General features: G+C 36.5%; 2 protein-coding genes across 8 annotated transcripts; one reads left to right on the top strand and one right to left on the bottom strand.

Annotated features, from left to right (window-relative positions):
• Positions 1-1,031: 1,031 nt before the first annotated feature.
• Positions 1,032-4,281, bottom strand: LOC121755050. 7 transcript variants are annotated; one of them, XM_042150362.1, is made up of 3 exons: positions 4,130-4,281; positions 3,910-4,026; positions 1,032-3,119 (listed from the first exon to the last, which is right to left on the bottom strand). In XM_042150362.1, the coding sequence occupies exon 3, from the start codon at positions 3,095-3,097 to the stop codon at positions 1,196-1,198; it is 1,902 nt and encodes a 633-aa protein (XP_042006296.1). In that variant the 5' UTR covers positions 3,098-3,119; positions 3,910-4,026; positions 4,130-4,281; the 3' UTR covers positions 1,032-1,195. The 7 variants fall into 7 exon arrangements, with proteins under 7 accessions (XP_042006296.1, XP_042006312.1, XP_042006304.1 ...); XM_042150378.1 differs by having other exon boundaries at positions 3,910-4,017; positions 4,130-4,269; XM_042150370.1 differs by having other exon boundaries at positions 4,124-4,263.
• A 9,972-nt stretch (positions 4,282-14,253) lies between these two features.
• Positions 14,254-16,077, top strand: LOC121801697 (HMG1/2-like protein). Its single transcript, XM_042201195.1, has 8 exons — positions 14,254-14,347; positions 14,429-14,491; positions 15,013-15,105; positions 15,219-15,276; positions 15,402-15,446; positions 15,545-15,625; positions 15,712-15,795; positions 15,886-16,077. The coding sequence occupies exons 2-8, from the start codon at positions 14,436-14,438 to the stop codon at positions 15,907-15,909; spliced, it is 441 nt and encodes a 146-aa protein (XP_042057129.1). The 5' UTR covers positions 14,254-14,347; positions 14,429-14,435; the 3' UTR covers positions 15,910-16,077.
• The last annotated feature ends 3,248 nt before the right edge of the window (positions 16,078-19,325 follow it).

Raw genomic sequence — 19,325 nt, 5'->3', positions numbered from 1 at the left:
GTACTAGAAAATTGTCTGCTAATGCACTTTAGAGCTTTGGTTTAGTTTTTGTTTGTTTAGCTGAGTTTCTAATTCATAGTTTGCTTTTTAATACTCTCTCCGTCCCAAAAATATGAGCAGATGATATGAATGGGAATTAAGACAAAATTAGTAAGTAAAAGAGATGAGTAAAATGGTAATTAAAGTATTATTAGTGGAAAGTGAGATCCACATTATTATTAGTGTTCTGATGGTGCAAGTTGTAAACAACTTAATGTATATGGGTAATATATTGGGATAACTTTCTATAAATGGAATTCTCGTATTTTTATGTGTCCGAGGGAGTAATAGTATTTGTTAGAGACTATTTTTGTGTTTGATGGGCCGTGCCAACTATATATAGTCAGTGTTATTATGTTTTAGATAGGCGGCTCACAATATGTACGGACTATATTTTATGTCTCGGTAGGCGGCACTCGGTTAATTATTTTGAGATTAAATATTAAACTTCTCTTTCGACTTCGACTTAGACTTATTTTTTATGGACGGGGATTGGCAAGTAACCCATGAAGGTGTGTTGCCCTTTTACTTTGTTTTACTAGTATATTTAAATTCGTTTTTTTAATATTCAAAAAGTGGTTTTATTATTTAGTATCTTTCTTAATTATAATATCAGAAGCAGTTACAACTCTAGCACGAACTCTCCCTCCACACTACATATTTACACTTAGAAAAGGAGAGAATTTGATCATGCAACAACTGAAAAAACCCGCCAAAACATGTAACAATATTTTTTCATACTTGATTAAAAATAATACCAAAATTCCTTAAAAAATCTATACAAATAGAAACCACATTATTTTCTTTAAATTAGGGTCGGTTCAAAAGCATTTGAGTCGGACCATCACAGACCAATTGACAACTCTATTCATAACTTTATTTTACAAATTCAAACAATAGTAGTAGTAACTAGTAATCTACAAATTTGCCTGTAGAAAAATCATTAGTAGTTATAGTTGTAATTGTTTGTACCTGTAACAAATCACAAAGAATAACAAAGAACTTGGGCATCATCTCATCTACAACAGACACCCAAAAATAACATAAACTCAAAACCAAGTAAAAAGATGCACCCAAGATGTATTTACACATGAATTAGAAGTAAATGAGCATATAACTACAACTTAATCCTGTAAAGAATAATTAATTAAAGAATCTATTTTGCTTGCATTTTAGCTCTAGCATGACCTTGAGATATCTGAAACTGCTCAGTGATACCTAAATGTGCCATGAGAAGCCAAACATGGCTGAGCAGCTCTCCCCCCTTCCGCAGCTGGCGGACGTGGTGGTAGCCGCTGCAATTTGTGGCGGCGTGAGCCAGCATCTCCATCCACACTTTGCTTATAATCTCCCACCTCTTCCCCTCTGCTAAGAGGGCCTTAGCCAGTATGCAAGCATCAAACAGCACGGTTTTGCTCCTGTCACCCTTCACTTTAGCCGGTGGCACTTCAGTGTTCACCTCGAGCAGCTTCTTGCAAACCTCAACTTTGCTGAATATTGCTGCATCTCTCCCTTCTAGGAAAACTCTGACTTCAGCACAAGTGTCACGTAATCTTCTCATCCCGTTCCCTTGTGGCAGCATGAAAGGGTAGACGACGAGGAGATACATCATGTACTCGGATATTTGCTTGCTGTGGTCTGCGGTTTGCTTCCTCTCGTCTGTGTTGGTTCGATTGTCATCACCCCAATCTTTTGAGTAGCAAATGTCTGTAGCAATGTGCCACAGGAGGATTCTCTCATGAAACTCTCTCTCTCGCATCCAGTCAAGAGAGAGAGAGGTGTACTTTTCAAGAGTGAAACTCCCCTTTCTGCTCCATATGCCTGCACGATCAGAAACAGCTGTGTAGCTCCTCAACTCCGTGAATATTAGCTTCATCAGGTCAACGGAGACGTCTACGAAATACTTGTGCTGGTGCTTTTCAACGTAATGATCCAATATAGTAATCTTTCTGATGCTCGAAAGAAACCTGTAGCTTCTTGGGCACACTGCAGATTTGTCCCTAACACAAAGATCAAGCAGATTGTATTGAGCCATTTTCTTGGACCACCTCTTCTTGATTGGCTGCTGAAACCATTTAATCACGCGACCAGGACGAGATAATTTGTCGCGCCTGGTCAGCCACTGACGTGTCCAATCTGAGTCAATAAAAATCCAAACGCCGCACGCTTCTAAGAACATAGCCACCACAAGCAACAAGTGAGTAATTGCCAAGTCGAGTAGAGAGTATTTCCTGTTCTTGCGAATGAAAATAAACGCTAGGTAGGAGAATATAGTAAGAGTTAAAGTGATAACCCGACACACATAGCCTCGTTGATTGTATACAACAGACGCTTTTGTGTACAGCTCATCATACAAGAAACCAAGCTCAATCTCCACAACATGAAAAGCTTGCTCCCATGAGAACCTCAGGAAGTAGGACTCACTCCTGTCTCGATCTTGAAAACTCAAGATTGAATCTGCAGAGAGGGGCTTAAATATTTTGTATAGGTCATAAACTTCGTGTAATCTGGGTTCGTCAGGGAACTCATGCTTTACAAGAACAGGGATATCTATAACATGGTGGTCCACCTCAACATTGAATCCCTCAGCCTTCTTCATAGCAACTTCTTCCATAAATTTCGGGTAGTTGGGTCCCGGATCAGGCTCTGGAAGCATGGCGTTGCGGAAGTTCTCACCATGGGCAGCATAGAGGCTGGACAAGCGCTCTGCGTACTTGATTACACCGGCTACAAAGATGAGCACGCTCAAAGAAGGAAGCCAATAAGAACCTGGGAAAGCAAAGAGTAGTACATAAAAGGCAAGTCCAGTTGGAATAACCATCCCCACCACACGCCTCAGCCACAGCTCATTATCTTCGAGAGAATATGCTGTGATGGTGTCAGGCCCGCCCAAATGCAGCAGAAAGAACTGAGCCCAAAACCACCTCAGTTCAATCCCAGGATCATCAATAGTAGTCTTTTTCTGGTACTCATCAAGTGTGCTCTTTGCGATGATGCCAAGTGAAACGAATGCCACCCAATCTGCTAATACGTAAGCACACCAAAGGATGATTCTCATCCAAAGTTTGCATACATACTTCCTGCGATTACCCAACATGGTCAGTAAAATCTGCAATGCGAGGCTGAGGATAATGAATGACCTGATTTCCCATTCATTCAAGAACGTGATCAAACGCAGTGGAATTAGATTCATGAGCCTTCTCTTCCCCGCAAGAATCAAGGCACCAACAACTAGTCATTTTAAACAATGCCAGGTTGAATTTCAAGCCAGCTCATAGTTTTACAAACCAAATACAAAATGAAGGGAAAGAAAATCACTTCATCAAACTGCAATACTTAGCCAAATCTAACACTAGCAATCCCACCATTTACTCATAAAAAGTAAACTAGATTTGGGGGCATTTACTTTTCATGATTGATTAGATAGACGACTGCGCAATTTTGTCCTTATTACTACTATAATTCCTCCAATCCCACCATTTCAATGAGATATGAATCAATCTACATAGTAGGCAAGAGCCATATCAAGGGCCTCAGGACAATCCAAAATTCAATACATTTGAGTAAACAAGGGGATTAGCATCTAAGCTAGTTATCTTCCACAAATACACATTTAAGTAACATATTGCTAACTCTTGTAATTCACCAAGCATAGCATTTACCAGAACTCTCAACAACTTACATCCTCACTTTTCAAAAATATTTCTCTTGTTTCTTGTAAACAACATAAAAACAATAACACGTATAGACACCAAAAAGATTGAAGAACAACAAAGAAAGCACAAACAAGTTTCTAACAATTCACATGTTTCTAAAGCAAAAACACAAAGTTCAGAAAAAGAATTGAAGAACAAAACAATGGAGAGGTACCTGATGAAGAGCAGAATCAAACCAAAAGCGAGTAAATAATTGCTTTACCAATCATGAATGGTCTTTTTAAAAGCGATTTTGTCTCGTTTCCGGGAAATTTTTCAGAAACTGCATTCACTATTTACATATCATTGTGCAATTTGGTAAATTTCTTCCCAAAATCGAAGAACATAAACGGAAAACCTAGGAAATTCCATGGCTGTGGGAAACTTACAATTACCTTGAGCCCTAAGCACGAAATTGTTTTCCCAAAAACTTACAATTGAGAACAATTTACGCGTAGGGGTGTTTCGTCAAACAATTAACGCGGCAGTTTTCGTTTCCGGTGAGGAAAAATGTAGTGTACTCCTCTGTCCGCGGATACAGTCCTGTTTTTCCATTTTAGTCTGTCCGCATATAGGAGTTATAGGTATCACCTTCCACTAACTCATTTCATTCACATTTTATTTAAAATTAATATATACAAGTGTAACCTTAATTCCACAAACTTTTTTCCATCCATTTTTCTTAACATTTCTTATAACTCGTGCCGCCCATAAATGAGACTCCTAATAATGGACAGATGAATCAGTAGTTTTAAAATTTTGTTAATTCTCATAATTCATTAATAATTGTCTCAGTTATTTGATTTACACAGTCATTTTATTGAGATAGTACGCATTGTAAATTTCATTTTATTATTCATGTTTGAACTTCTTCTTTTTTTACTCCATATGTGAAGGGAAAAAGGTTTCATTATTGTTTCATATTAATAAAAAAGATATTAATACAAAAAGTTATAAGAGTATTATTATTATTTCTATTTCAGTATAAAAAATTTTATATTATTGTTTCATGTTTTGCACGATACATAAGAAAATGCTTAACGACGTCTAAACATGTAACACCCGAAACATGAGTAGGAAGTGAAGCTTGTACAGGAGCATGGACAAGGAAACATTTGAAGCGGAGGGGTGAATAAACTGAAACATGCCCAAACGAGAGGGATTCTAAGTATATACAGGTATGATGCTGTATATTTGAGAAGAGCTTAACAGATGCATCTCTTTTCTGACATCAATCTCCTAAAAACTCCATTAAGTGTGCTTAGCTTAGAGCATCCGCAACGCATCTCTTAACCGTCTCGGTCTCGTCTCGGAGAGACGAGACGGATAAGAGACGGCGTGCAGCCTTCCGTCCCGGTCTCGTCTCGCAGAGCGTCTCGTCCCGGAGATACGGCTCGCGCGACAGCTTGCCACGCGCCAGTGCCACGTGGCAAGCGCTGGCGCTAGGCGTGACGCCCTCTCGCGGGCCGGCAAGTGGTCGTCGTCACGCTGACGCAATAAATCATTTTTTTAAAAAAATCGATTTTAATAAAAAAAATAAAAAAATGAAAAACGGTAATATTATCGTTTTATTACTGTTGAAATTTTAAATTTTTTTCCTTTTTTTATTCTACACATATTCCTCTTTCATTCTCATTTATATACACAAACACACATCTATTCTTCTCAAATCATCTCTCTTTCCTCTCTAATTTTCATCTCAAAACATTATTCTTCTCCCAAATTTAATCCATGCATGGATCCGTTTGGGAAAATGCGTCGAATAATGGAAGAATCGCTAGAAGAGGATCGACGTAGGGAGGAGGAGGAAGCCGCGGTTCCTCAACGTCGATCCTGGACTTACATCCATCGTAATTTTTATATTTTTTAGATTTTATTGATGTGATTTTTTATTTTTTTAGAATTTTAAGTTGTAGTTTTATTTTATTTAATGAAGTGTGTTTTTATTAATTGAATTTGTTGGAAATAAAAATAAAAAATGAAATTGAATGAATAATTAAGGGATGAGATGGTTAAGAGATGGAGGGTTGCAGGTGTTGTTTCTTAGTTAAGAGATGAGATGAAAAGTACAGTAGGGCCCATGAATAGTGAAGATATGAGACGGTTAAGAGACGGCGTTGCGGATGGCTTAAAGCAATTGCAAGCTGTCTCCCACATACTGTTAGTCTTGAAGCTACGTCGTTACAAAAAAATTAATTTGAAGTTTCGATAAAAACTTTTTGTATAATTTATCCATATTTTCAACATTTTTAGTCCATATAAAAGAGTTAAACAATTCGGTATAAATTGTATAATTATCCCATAAAATTAATAATTTATCCAAATTTTAAACATTTGGATTCCATTTAAAACAAAGTTAAACAATTCGGTATGAATTGTGTAATTATCCCACAAAATTAACAATACAAAATGACAGACAAAAAATGTGTATCAAAATTCTTCAATTAATTTTCTGAATTATAAATCACAAAGTTTGAATTTTTGCAATTATTCAACCAGTTACATTACCAACTTGATATGCGATGATGGGACAATTAATTTTAAACCCTGTACCTATACCTATATCATCCTAAAGAAAGGAGTTAAGATTCCTAATATAATCTATACATCTATACATATAAAAGACGAGTTTTGGTCTAATTTTGAAATATTTATAAATTTTATCCTTATTTTAAAATATGTGTAAGTTATGGAATTAAATGAATTTGTGATACAATTATACAATTCATAATGATGTAACCGATTTTTCTCAATAATTATTGAAACCATTATCCATTAATTAGAATAAGTGAAATTATTATAATATGAATGATTAAACGTTATAAAATCTCATTTGCTTGCATTAACTAAAAAAATTACTTTTGGAACCGAAAGGTTTAGATGTATATCCATGTTTATAATAAAAAAACATTTTTTTAGTTTTCTCCGTCAAGTGATCAAATATATATAGAGACTTGATGAAAAGGATGTTACAAAACATTTTTAATAATATATATCAATATATAAAAGATGAGTTTTGGCTTTTTTTAAAAATTTAAGAGTTTTGGAAATAAATTTAAATATTTATAAATAACTATCATGAATATTTAGTTAGATTACAATCAATAATTGGCGATTACAAATCTTAAATAGGATAATGAGCATTAAACAAATTTTGTAACCTCTATTGTCTTAATTTTATAATTTATGATTTTTAATTCCATGATCTCTCATGTCACAATTTTGTGCCTATAAAAGCCAAAGACATAGAGTTATGGATGAATTAAATACCAACAAAAGCACTCTTCATTCACTCTCAAGCTCTCTACATTTTATTGTACATTTTACTAACATTGCATTGCATGATTTTTGGAGCCCCATCAAGTTCATCGGTGTCTAGCGGGTTTGAGATGTTATATACGTTAGGAGGAAGTTGTTTCATCCCTAGGGATAATACGCCAGTCCATGAGCATTAACCATGATGTAATTTGTCTTGCGGAAAAGAGGTTTTTTATCTACAAGACCTATAGTTCGGTTTATTTTATAATTTTCATTGTTTTTTTTTCTTTGATTGCAATAGTTAGAGTACCGCGTGCTATGGTTCGAGAATTTTATTCCAATGTTTCTAACAATTCTGAGAGAGGGAAAAATTGTAGTAACATCCTTAACTCGAAACATGCCGTTCCTGATTCTCGAATATAGTTATTTTTTTAAAAGTGTGATTCATTGTTTTTAGTAGAGGGATATGAAGGATTGTTTTAAACATATTTTACAAAAGTGTGATATACTCTCTTCGCTCCCCAAATAATTGTGTTGTCTTGATTCCGTTTTAAGTGTGTTTAATTTTATGTCTTTAGGTGTGAAAGGAATTGAAGAGTATAAAATTGTAGTAACATCCTTAACTCGAAACATGCAGTTCCTGATTCTCGAATATAGTTATTTTTTTAAAAGTGCGATTCACTATTTTTAGTAGAGAGATATGAAGGATTGTTTTAAACATATTTTTCAAAAGTGTGATATACTCTCTTCGCTTCCCAAATAATTGTGTTTTGTCTTGATTCCATTTCAAATATGTTTAATTTTATGTCTTTAGGTGTGCAATGGAGTGAGGAGTATAGGTTTATTGAATTGTTATTACTACAGTAGTACATTTTACTATTTTTAAATCTTATATAGTCATATTATTTCTAATTTTAATTAATCAATTAACAATTCAAAACTGTATAACGGAAAAAATATTCCGTCGTGCGCACGTGGGACCACTAGTCATAATAAATTCACGAGTTTAAAATTGATTGTGATTAAGATTGCATACTGTAGGACTGTAGGATGAACCATATTTTTTACTACTTCCTTTCGAGATTTATTTTGCACTGTCCTATTTTTAAAGCTAAACTCCAAATTGCGTACAAATCGAATGGTTTGAAACATTATTCAAACAAGTATCGAAGGATTAACATTTCACCCTAAATCAAAAATCAAAATTGATTATGATGAGATTTCATAAAATTCTATACTCCCTATTTAAGGCTATACAAATTAGTGCATTGCGTGCGACCCATTCACTATGTAGATTTTATTTGACTATATAGTTGTAATAAACTAGCGAGTATAATCTATTATTTATTGCCAAGAATATGTGATCGACTGATTGTTATAATGATAATATAGTTTTAATAAGCTAGCAAATATAATTTATTATTTATTTCCTAAAAATATGTGAATGACTAATTGTTATAATGATAATAGAGTTTTAATAAACTAGCAAATATAATTTATTATTTATTACCAAAAAATATGTCTGATTGACTGATTGTTATAATTGGAGGCATTAATGAAAAAATAGGTAAATGAAAGGAAAATCAAGTATATAGAATTCACATAATGAACGCAAATATTTTCACTATTAGTTTGACTCAAATTGGATGGTAGATCTATGTGAAATCAGAGTCTGAGTTGATCGATTCATGAAAGCCAACAAATTTCACTAAATTTGGGATTGTAGTTCATACTTGTTATTCTTCGGGAGTGGATCCCCTACTGTGGTGGAAACAAAACAGGGGGTGCTGTGTTGTTAAACGGCACCATATTGATTCAATTGCTACTTCTTATTTTATCATTTAAGTTCGCGTTTTGTTTTAGTTGCTACACTCCCTTATTCGTTTTGCTTCAATTGCTATATTCCCATATTTTATTATTTAATGATCTATTTGTACAATAATTTTGGTTAATACAGACTACAATATTTATTTGTTGCACTATTCTACTGTCTACACTCCACGCATATGAAATCGGAATTATTTATCATTTTGTTGAATAAGGGAATTTACTTATATAAGTAATAATGTTTGTTGAATATTAACTCTGACAATTAAAATTTATTATTTAAAATTATTTTAAAATGATACTCCACAGTTAAAGCTTGTTATAATACTTCATCCGTTCTATTCGAGATGTCTACATTCTTCAATGACACATGATTTTAGGTGGAATAGTGTGTGTGATAAAATAGAGTGAAAAAAGATGATTGAATATTTTAATGAGAGGGGAAAGGGGAATGTATTTTCAAATATAGAAAGTGAACATCTTGAGTGTGACAAACAAAAATGGAAAGGTGGACATCTTGAGTTGGACGGGGTATGATTAAAAACTTATCATGATTTAAATCTAAATAATAAAATTAAAGTATACTCCCTCCAACTAGAAAATTTGACACATTTTCTCATTTTCGTCCGTCCCACAAAATTTGTCGCATTTCACATTTTGCTATTTTTTGTAGTGGACCATATATTCCATTAACTCATTTCCACTCACATTTTATTATAAACTAATATATAAAAACTCATATTCCACTAAAATTTTCAACCCACTTTCCATTACATTCATTACATTTATTATAACTCGTGCCCGTTCAAAGTGTAACAAAATTTATGAGACGAATGGAGTAATATTTTTAATTAATAAAAATAATTAAAATAATAATTTTGTTTCATATAGGATAACCCGAACTTAATCTGATAATAATTTCATACGAATTTATGTCAGATTATCGTGTCAAGAATTGTCAGACCTAATATTAGTAGTTAAATAGGTAAAATTGAAATGAGCATGCAAGTGAATATAAAAGTATGAAATGGTAATTACTAAAATAAATAATCCATAAATTTAATGAATATTTAAATGGTAATGAATTGTTATTTAAATAAAAAATTGGTTCTAACACAAATCGCTTAAAATATGGATTAGTTTACTGCATGACGCAGCTTGTGCTAACCTATTATATTACTCCCTCCGTCCCAAGTTACTTGAGTCGTATTCCTTTTTGGGTTGTCCCAAGTTACTTGAGTCATTTCTCTTTTTGGCTAAAAACAAAACATCTAATCACACATATTTTATCATTTCTATTACTTTACTTTCTCTCCTCTCTCTTACTTTATTCTCTCTTCTACTTTATTTAACTCATTAAACACAACTTTCTTAAATCCCGTGCCGAAAAGAAACGCCTCAAGTAACGTGGGACGGAGGGAGTACTACAAAAGATTTAAGTTTTAAAATGTTGAGACGGTGATGTGCTCATAACCAAAATCATTTTACAAATATATCATTAAATAATAAAATAAGGGAGTATAGCAATTGAAGCAAAACGAATAAGGGAGTATCAATTAAAACAAAATGCTGGCTTAAATGATAAAATAAGAGGAAGTATTCTTCTTTCATTCATTGCCGATAATGGTCGTCGCACTGCCTTTATCTTTTTATGCTACCCGTTGACCCTTTTCATCCAATTAGTTATGTTTTCAGGACCGGTGGCCTTAGACTTCCTCCGTCAATTGAATGTGTCGACAATAGAGTCAATTTTTGTATATCATGTTTGTCTAGTTTTTGTTTATGTAATGATTTATACAGTATTAGATATTATTATACTCTCTCCGTCCCGCACTACTCGCACATTTCCTTTTGGGCACGGAGATTAAGGAATGAGTGATAGACAAAGTCAACAATTACGGCTGTAGGTATAAATTGTTACTAAAAATGGAAAAAGTGCAAATAACTTGGGACGCCCAGAAAAGAAATAAGTGCAAGTAGTGAGGGACGGAGGGAGTATTAAAATTATTAATTATTTTATGATGGGTAGAAGAGGATGTGAAATTGGGAAGGCCATGGATGCTTTTATTGAATTTAATTTTCAATCTTACAAATATAAATGCAAAACAACACATTTATATGTATGGTGCAAAAAATAAATTACTTGTATAACGTAAAATTACTTATCGAGATGCTAGTTTATCAATGACTAACAGAATAAGTCGAGGTAACTAAACTTTTTGACTAGGCCAATTCGATGTAAGCCTGCATGCTAAGCGCATCAACTGACTTGAATTAAAATTTATTGAACTAAGAGCATCTCCTATGGCGCCCCTCCGGTAGGACGTCCGGTCGGACACCGGGAAGGGCGACGGGACGTCCGCCGTTGGGAGGTCGGAGGTCGGATACGGACGTCCCGTGAGGACGTCGGGTGTCCTCGGACGTCCCCGGGAAGGGCGGGTGGACGGGCGCCACTGTGGCGAAGGTCGGACGTCCCGGTCGGACGTCCGATATTTGATTTTTTTTTTTTTTTTTTTTTAAATTCTATATATACGGCTCGTTGAACTTCTTTTCATTTGCACCACTTGTGTTAACAAGTTTCTCTCTTCTTTTACTACAAATTTCATTTCTACTTAATGGAGAACGATAGGAACTCCCCGGCCACGAGCGAGTCGCAGACTCCGGCGTTTCCCATAGATCTGGAGGGAAACGTTAGCGGAAGTGCGTCAACGGTTCCGGGAATGTCGGGGATGGGTGGGATGGGTGGAATGGGTGGAATGGGTGGGATGATGTCCCCTTATATGTACAATTGGATGGGTGGTATGGGGGGTATGACCCCAAATATGATGATGCCGGGTATGAGGATGGGGGGCATGACCCCAAATATGATGGGTATGGGTGGGATGATGCCGGGGATGATGCCGGGGATGATGCCGGGGATGATGCCCGGGATGATGCAGGGGATGATGCCGGGGATGATGCCCGGGATGATGCCTGGGGGAGGGGGTGGCAGGGGTCATGAACCAGTAGCGGACGATGTGTATCGCCCGGTGATGGCTACGCTGTCTACGGATACCCCCTCCACTTATGTTCCGGAGACTCAGTTCACCGGCTTGGAAACTTTCTCTTTTGAGGAGTTGGGGCTATCTCCAATCAGGGAGACTCCCGATGATGTGGGGGCAGCAGCAAGGGGCAGGGGCAGGGGCAGGGGGATGGGACGTGGCAAGGACAAGGGGAAAGCCCCGGACTCTTCCTCTCGAACGGTGGCAGAGGAGGAGGATGAGGAAGAGATGGGAAAGAGGACGGTCTGGAGCCCGTGGGAAAACGTTGCGCTTGCAAAGGCTTGGGTGGCAATAGTCGAGGATCCCTATGTCGGTGCCAACCAGCATATTGACAGACTGTGGCATCGTATCGCTGAAGCCTACCACACACACAAACCGGCTGGGGCGAAGCGTCGCGTTTCGGAACAGTGCCGGAAACAGTGGGAGCGGTTGAGGCCTAAGCTTAGTCGATTCGCTGGTATCTACCAAAACAACCTCCGCCAGGCAAGCAGCGGTATGTCCGAGGAGGATGTCCGGAGCCGTTCCTTTTCTCAGTACCCCGACAGAGCCTTGAAGTTCAAACAATTCGACCAGTGGGAGGCCTTTCTCGTGGTGAAGGATTCCCCAAAGTTCTGTGGGGGTGTCGAATCGGGCTGGAAGCGGACGAAGATCAACGCTTCCGGTGAATACAGCAGCAGTGCTGGTTCGCACGAGCTCCCAGAAGCCGATGAGGTTTCCCCGCTACCTCAATCAGACGCTCGCCGTCGTCGTCGCCCGGTTGGGCAAAAAGCAGCGCAGCGGAGGGGTCGGGGAAGCAGCAGTGGAAGCGGGTCGTTCGAGGTCGAATCGGGGGCCCCTGCTGAATCGGAAGATTTCAACCGCCTCGCCCGCGCACAAATAACCCAAAATTATATCCGGACCATGCATAGGTGGCATGGCGCGACCGATGCGACGTACAAGAGGATGCTGAAGGAAATCATCGATGGATGTCGGCGCGATTTGGGGATGCCACCCATTGGAGATGATGGCGCCGAGATAAGCGGAGGGGACGACGGGCCAGGCACGGGCGACGGGGGCGGCACTGGTAGCGGCGACGGCACGGGCGACGAGGACAGTGCGGAGTGAGCCGGGGATGTTGGACTATGTATTTTTTTTTCATGATTAAGTATTTTTTCTTTTTTTCCTAAATTTGTTTTTTTTTTATGTTTTATGACTTTGTATGTTTGCCCTTTTCAAGTATTTCCCGTAATTTTTCCGTATTTTGCTTTCCCGTACTTTTTGTTTATGTTAAAATTAAATTATTGTGATTTTTTTAATTGCGGGATGTCCTAGTGGGAAGGGCGATGGGAAGGGCGGATATGCAGGGGATGTCCTAGTGATGTGGCAGTGGGGTGGGATGTCCTAGTGACGTGGCAGGAGGTGTTTTTGGGATGTCCTAGTGGATGTCCGAGTGGGATGTCCGCCCACTGGAGATGCTCTAAGCTCTCTATAGGTAGACGAAAAAACGTTATATAACTAGACGAAAGATGATAACAATATAAATTTAAATTTTCTATTCAATATTTCTGTAACAATTTGAAGCTCTTATAAATAATCACAAATTGGATAATAATTTATTTTTTAAAATAATACTACTATAATGAAAAGTACAATAAGAGCATCCGCAATGGCGGACTTCCGCGCGGGTGTCAGACCGCGCGACGTCCGCCATTATGCAACTGTTCAGCGGATACGGACGTCCGATACGGACACCGCATGTCCGCGCCTTTCCGCTGATGTCCGTCGGGACGTCCGCCATTGCGTTGACTCCCACGAACGTTGGCGCGGAATTCCCGATTTTTAATACGGATGCGGGTCCAAGCCACGGCGTGGCCACTGGCAATGTACACATGAGGATACCCCATGACGATGTCGAGCGAGTCCGTGCATTCGCCGACATGCGCCAAAAACAAGCCCATGTTCGACTCCAGGACGATATAATCGAAGAAGTATCGCAGCGGAGGGGTCGTCGTTGATTGAGTTTTTAATTGTTGAAATGTATTTTTTTTTTATTTTGGTGAAATGTACTTTTTTTTTTAATTAATGAAATTTTTATTCGGTATTCGTTTTGAATTTTTCTTCCGTAAATTGTTAAATTGGTGAATTTGTGATTTTTTTTAATGTGGGAAGTCCGTCGGGATGTCCTTGGGGATGTCCGCCACTGTGCAGTGGCATGTCCGTGTAACGTGACATCCGCAGTGGGAAGTCCGTATGACGTGGCAGGAGGTGTTTTTGGGATGTCCGCCGGGACATCCGCACTACTGCGGATATCCTAATATCCGCACGAGTGGGCTGACGTGGCAGTGAAATATTTCAGATCCCGCGTAAAGCATTATATTTAATGTATTTGATTAGTTTTAAAATTTATTATTCAAATTTACCTTAAATAATAAATCACACAATAAATATCTCACTCATCGCCTTCTGCGTCTCATTCTCCTTCGCAAAACCCTAATCTTCTGCTTAAACGTGAGATTTTTGTCGATTTATTACGCTTTTTCCTGTTTAATTTTTGCATTTCGTTAACGACTTTCGCTGTTTTCATCTCAGAATTCAGATGAAGGGAGGTAAATCGAAGGCGACGAAGGCTGATTCCAAAAAGGCGGACAGCAGGTTAGCATTTTATCAGCGGTTTTGATACATTTTATTGTAGATTTCGTTTCCGTATTTTGTACTTCAATTATTTTGGTTGATTTTAACTATCGTTGATGTGCATACTTTTGAAGAAATAATTTTCAGAATTTTAAATGAATAAAATAAAATTTATGTGTGTTGAGTTTTTTGCTGAAGGTTTGATTGTCTTGTTTGCTTTCATTAATCTGCTTCAGAAATATGATTATAGGTTTTGAATTTCACGTGATTGAGTTTAATTGAAGGCGTGATTGTCTTGTTTGTAGGTTTTAGTTGTTGTAGGTTTCTAGTGACTTGATTGAAGATGTGTATGCGATTTATGATTCTAGTTATTTGATGACGATTTTAGTTATTCTAGGTATATAGGGACTTTAATTGAAGATCTGTATATGATTTATGATTCTAGTTATTTGATGATGATTTTAGTTATTTTGAGGTTTATAGGGACTTTAATTGAAGATTGTATGAGATTCATGATTCTAGTTGTTTGATGATGATGTTAGGCTTTCTGCCAAGAAGCAAACAAAGAAGGAGAAGCAAGCTGCGAAGGACCCGAACAAGCCAAAGAGGGCTGCAAGTGCCTTCTTTGTCTTCATGTATGTTGATTTTGTATTGAAATGTTGTTCGTTTTTCCACAAGTTCTTCGAGTGCTGCTATTTGTAGTTGGGTCGAAACAGCATTCCTTATGATTCTGTGTTTGTGATTGCAGGGAGGACTTCAGGAAGCAGTACAAGGAAAAACACCCTACCAACAAATCTGTTGCTGCTGTAAGTCTCCTTTTACCTATCCGTTTGTATTTGCAGATAATTCCAATTAAATTGGTTGGTAAAGCTGTTAGTATTTATTGATTTCTGTAACACATGTCTGATGGAAATGAATTCTGATTCAATAGGTTGGTAAAGCTGGTGGTGATGAGTGGAAGTCAATGAGCAAAGAGGTAGTATATCTTTTTACTCTTGATTGATGAATAAGCTTTTGATTATTGTTTAATGTGTATATAATCTAATCCGTTTTCCGGTGCAAAATGAAAAATAGGACAAAGCCCCCTTTGTTGCGGTTGCAGAGGAGCGAAAAATGGAATACGAACGGAAAATGAAGGCATACAACAAGAAACTGGTAAAAAAATATACCATCATCAGTTCAATTGCTGTGAGATAAGTGGCCATTTTCGAGTGCTGAGTGTCTTTTGTTGATGGTAATAGGCTGGCCAGGAAGATGAGGAGTCGGACAAGTCCAAATCCGAGGTGAATGACGAGGAAGATGAGGAGGGGAGCGGGGAGGTTAGCGTAAGTGAAGCTTGATTCATTCATATAATTTATGAAGAATTTCGTGAAAACTTGGTAGCGTGAAGCTGATTTTGTTTTGCAATCGTGTAGGAGGAAGACGAAGACGATGACTGAGTAAATTTTGAAGATGAGATATGTTTGGTTGCAGTAGTAATATGCTTTCTTACTGTATGAAATCATATTTCTCCACAACATGAATATAGAGTTTTAGCCAGTGATGCAGAATTTTGACTGTTATTGAACAGCTTTGAAAGCTATTTTCAATCATTTTTTTAAATATTATTTTGGGCCGTTTTTAATCTTGCTTTTATATATTTTTCTATATGGTTAAGCATTCCGATTTTGCTTAATCCAAATCGACTTGAAAATTCAAATTTTGAGATATATATCTGAATCGACCCAAAATATTTAAAAAAAGAATCTGGAAATTCAGAACTTTTATAACTAAAATTGAACTGAAAATTCAAATTAAACATCATTTGTTTTAAAAATACTTCGAAATATATTAAAAATCTGAGTTTCAACTTTCAAAGAAAAAGAAATCCAGTCAGAAAATTCGAAAATTTTTAACCGAATTTAATTTTTACGAATATTTCTACTTTTATCGTCCTAATAAACTGAAGTTTGGGTGCTCTTCGTTTTGGTCACGACTTATAAATTTGACTATAAAAATGAGAAGTTTATAACATAGGCATCTACATGTATTTATTTGATTGAATAATAATGTTTTAATTTAATTGCCACGTAATATTTTACTACAGTATACTCTAATATACTATTGTTGGGCCCTAACCACTAATAAATCTGGCCCATTGTAGAGAATCAGAGCATTTTATGCATGAGACGTGGGCTGGGAAGACATGACCTGGCCCAGGCCCAGGCCCGGATCAAGCCAGACAACGTGGGGTCCAGCTCGGCCTAAGTCCATGACTGAACTGGCTGGGCTGATTGAGTTTTTCTTCTCTATATTTACGGACCCAATTTAGACCCACTTTGTAAACGGGTTTGACTGACTCGGGTTGGGCTGTGCTACATGAAAATTATTTTTTAATACCCTCCGTTTCCCGAAAAATTGAAATTCTTTCCCTTTTATTCCCTCCACTAAAAATTAAAACTTTCATTTTCAGAAAATTTATTTCTCTTTAATGAGATGGGCCATATTTTCCATTAACACATTTTTCTTTTTATCATTCTCTTACTTTATCAATTTTGCATTAAAATCTCTGTTATTTCAAAAGTTTCTATTTTTAGGGGACGGAGGGAGTATATTTTTATAATTTCATATGCATTTTTAAATTTGTTATTAAATAGTACTCGCTCCGTCCTAAGTCCAAACTTAAGTGAGTCGTTACTATTTTAGCACATAAATTTTGATAATTGTGTTTAGCGAATTAAAGTATGAATAATGAAGTAGAAAATAAAAAAAGAGAATAAATAGAATTAAGTAAGAAAAGAATATGTAAGAGATAAGAAGATAAGATATGAGATAGAATTGAATTAATTATTGTCAAAAAAGGTAAATGCATAATTTAGGTTGAGACATCCTAAAAATGAACACATCTCACTTATGCCGGGACGGAGGGAATATAAACTAAAAATGGTTACCTTTTTTAGTACGAACTATTTCTAAGATTTTATATTTTTAATTTTAATTCATATATATATATATATATATATATATGTATTAGATAATTTTATAATTACATAAAATAGTAGTATATTCTTATTTATTCCTATATTAATATGCATATTTAAATACATTTTATTGTAACTATTTATTAAAAATCTCAAGTGTGAGACTAAGAAGAGATTTTTAAAAATATAAATTAATTCAAAATTTCATAATACTTGAAGTTGTGTTAAAACATAAAATTATACTAGTAAAAATAATTAAAATATAATATTAGTATATGTGGGTCTATTCTCCTCTATTAATACACAAAATAAAGTTGACTAAAATTCTATGCCACCCAAAAAAGAGGTCATTTTTCTTGGAACGGAAGAAATAATACATTTATTGTTTGTTCTTATGTAGCACCTAGTCTGATATTTCAAATTTATAATGTAATAATATCATGTCACGTGCTAGATTGACTAGACACCGACGATTTGAAGAAAAAAGACAGAAGTTGTTTAATTGGAGTAGTAATAAGTTATTAACTAATTCTTAAATGCAGATGAATATATAAGGAGAATGGAAAATTGAATTAAATATTGAATATGGATACAATATTAGGAAAATAATAATGGCACCATATAGCAGTAGTTGCGTTGGTTGAAAATGAATTTTCCTTTTATTTTTTATTTTCAATATAATTTGATTATCATTTTAATACTACTACATTTTGCCTATAAATATCCTCATTCCTCACTTATTTTATATCCATCTATCTCTCTAAAGATCTCAAAGTTTATAGCAATGAATAACAATCCTGGTGGCCTTTCAATGCATTTTATGACCCGGGAAGGTCAAGATGATTTCTTTACGTATTGTGCTTCGTTGGGGTGCGATTTCGTCAATGTAGCACCGTGGGACCAAGTAGGGTACCAACCGGCACTCCCACATACCCATGATGCGTGTAGCTCTAAAATCAACGTAGAGGACTACAGGATTTCAGACTTTGAGTTTATTCCGGTGGTGGCACTATCCCCGCCAGAGGTAGTTGTGTATTCTCGTGGGAAGGGGAAATGGTACACTCTCGAAGAAACGATTGTGGTGGCTCACTGCTATGTCGACGTGTCTAAGGAGACGATGGGTAGCCACCAACCAAAGGTGTGTCAATTATGGACGGAAATCACTGCGAGATACAACCAGAGGAAGCCCAAATGGGCATGTGAGGCCATCTGCACAAACATTGGGATCGGGTGGCTGTTGAGGTTGCCAAATATGCAAACATCGTGCAGAAGACGTGGGCGAGCGGTCATAGTTGGGACGACATTCGACGCAGGGCTTTGAAGAGGTTATTGGATGAAGAAAAAAAAAGACTTTAAGTTCGAGAAGATCTTTGACATTGTCAAAGAGCATCCGAAGTTTGCGGGTGGTGCTGAGTCTTGAGGCGGCCCCAAGAGAACGAAGACCACTGCCTCAGGCAACTACTTTAACTCTCCTATGGAGAAGAGTTTTGGCACACATCCCATGAGCCACAAAGTTGGCAATCGTCAAGTGGTCCGATCGAGTCAGCTCAAGTTGAATTGGATTCCAACGTCAACGCCATGACCTGTGAGTCGATGATGAAACTATGGAAAGAGGTGGAAACTGACGAAGAGTGCCCTTTGGATCATGACTTGATCTAGGTGCTATGACTAAATTTGGGACTGTTGTGTTATTTTTTAGTTATAATTTTGTTTAATCTAATGTTATTTTTATTATTGTGTTTTTAATCTGTGCGGTGATTTTACTCTATTCATTTTTATTAGTTTTAGATATCTAAATTCAAAATAATAATAATAATAATAATAATAATAATAATAGTAATTAATAATAATTAAATTAGTTTAAGATTGAGCAAAAACCACTAAGTATTTTTTTT

The sequence above is a fragment of the Salvia splendens genome, chromosome 1 (genome assembly GCF_004379255.2).
Source record: "Salvia splendens isolate huo1 chromosome 1, SspV2, whole genome shotgun sequence".
Taxonomy (NCBI): Eukaryota; Viridiplantae; Streptophyta; class Magnoliopsida; order Lamiales; family Lamiaceae; genus Salvia; species Salvia splendens.
This window is presented reverse-complemented; position numbering and strand designations above follow the sequence as displayed.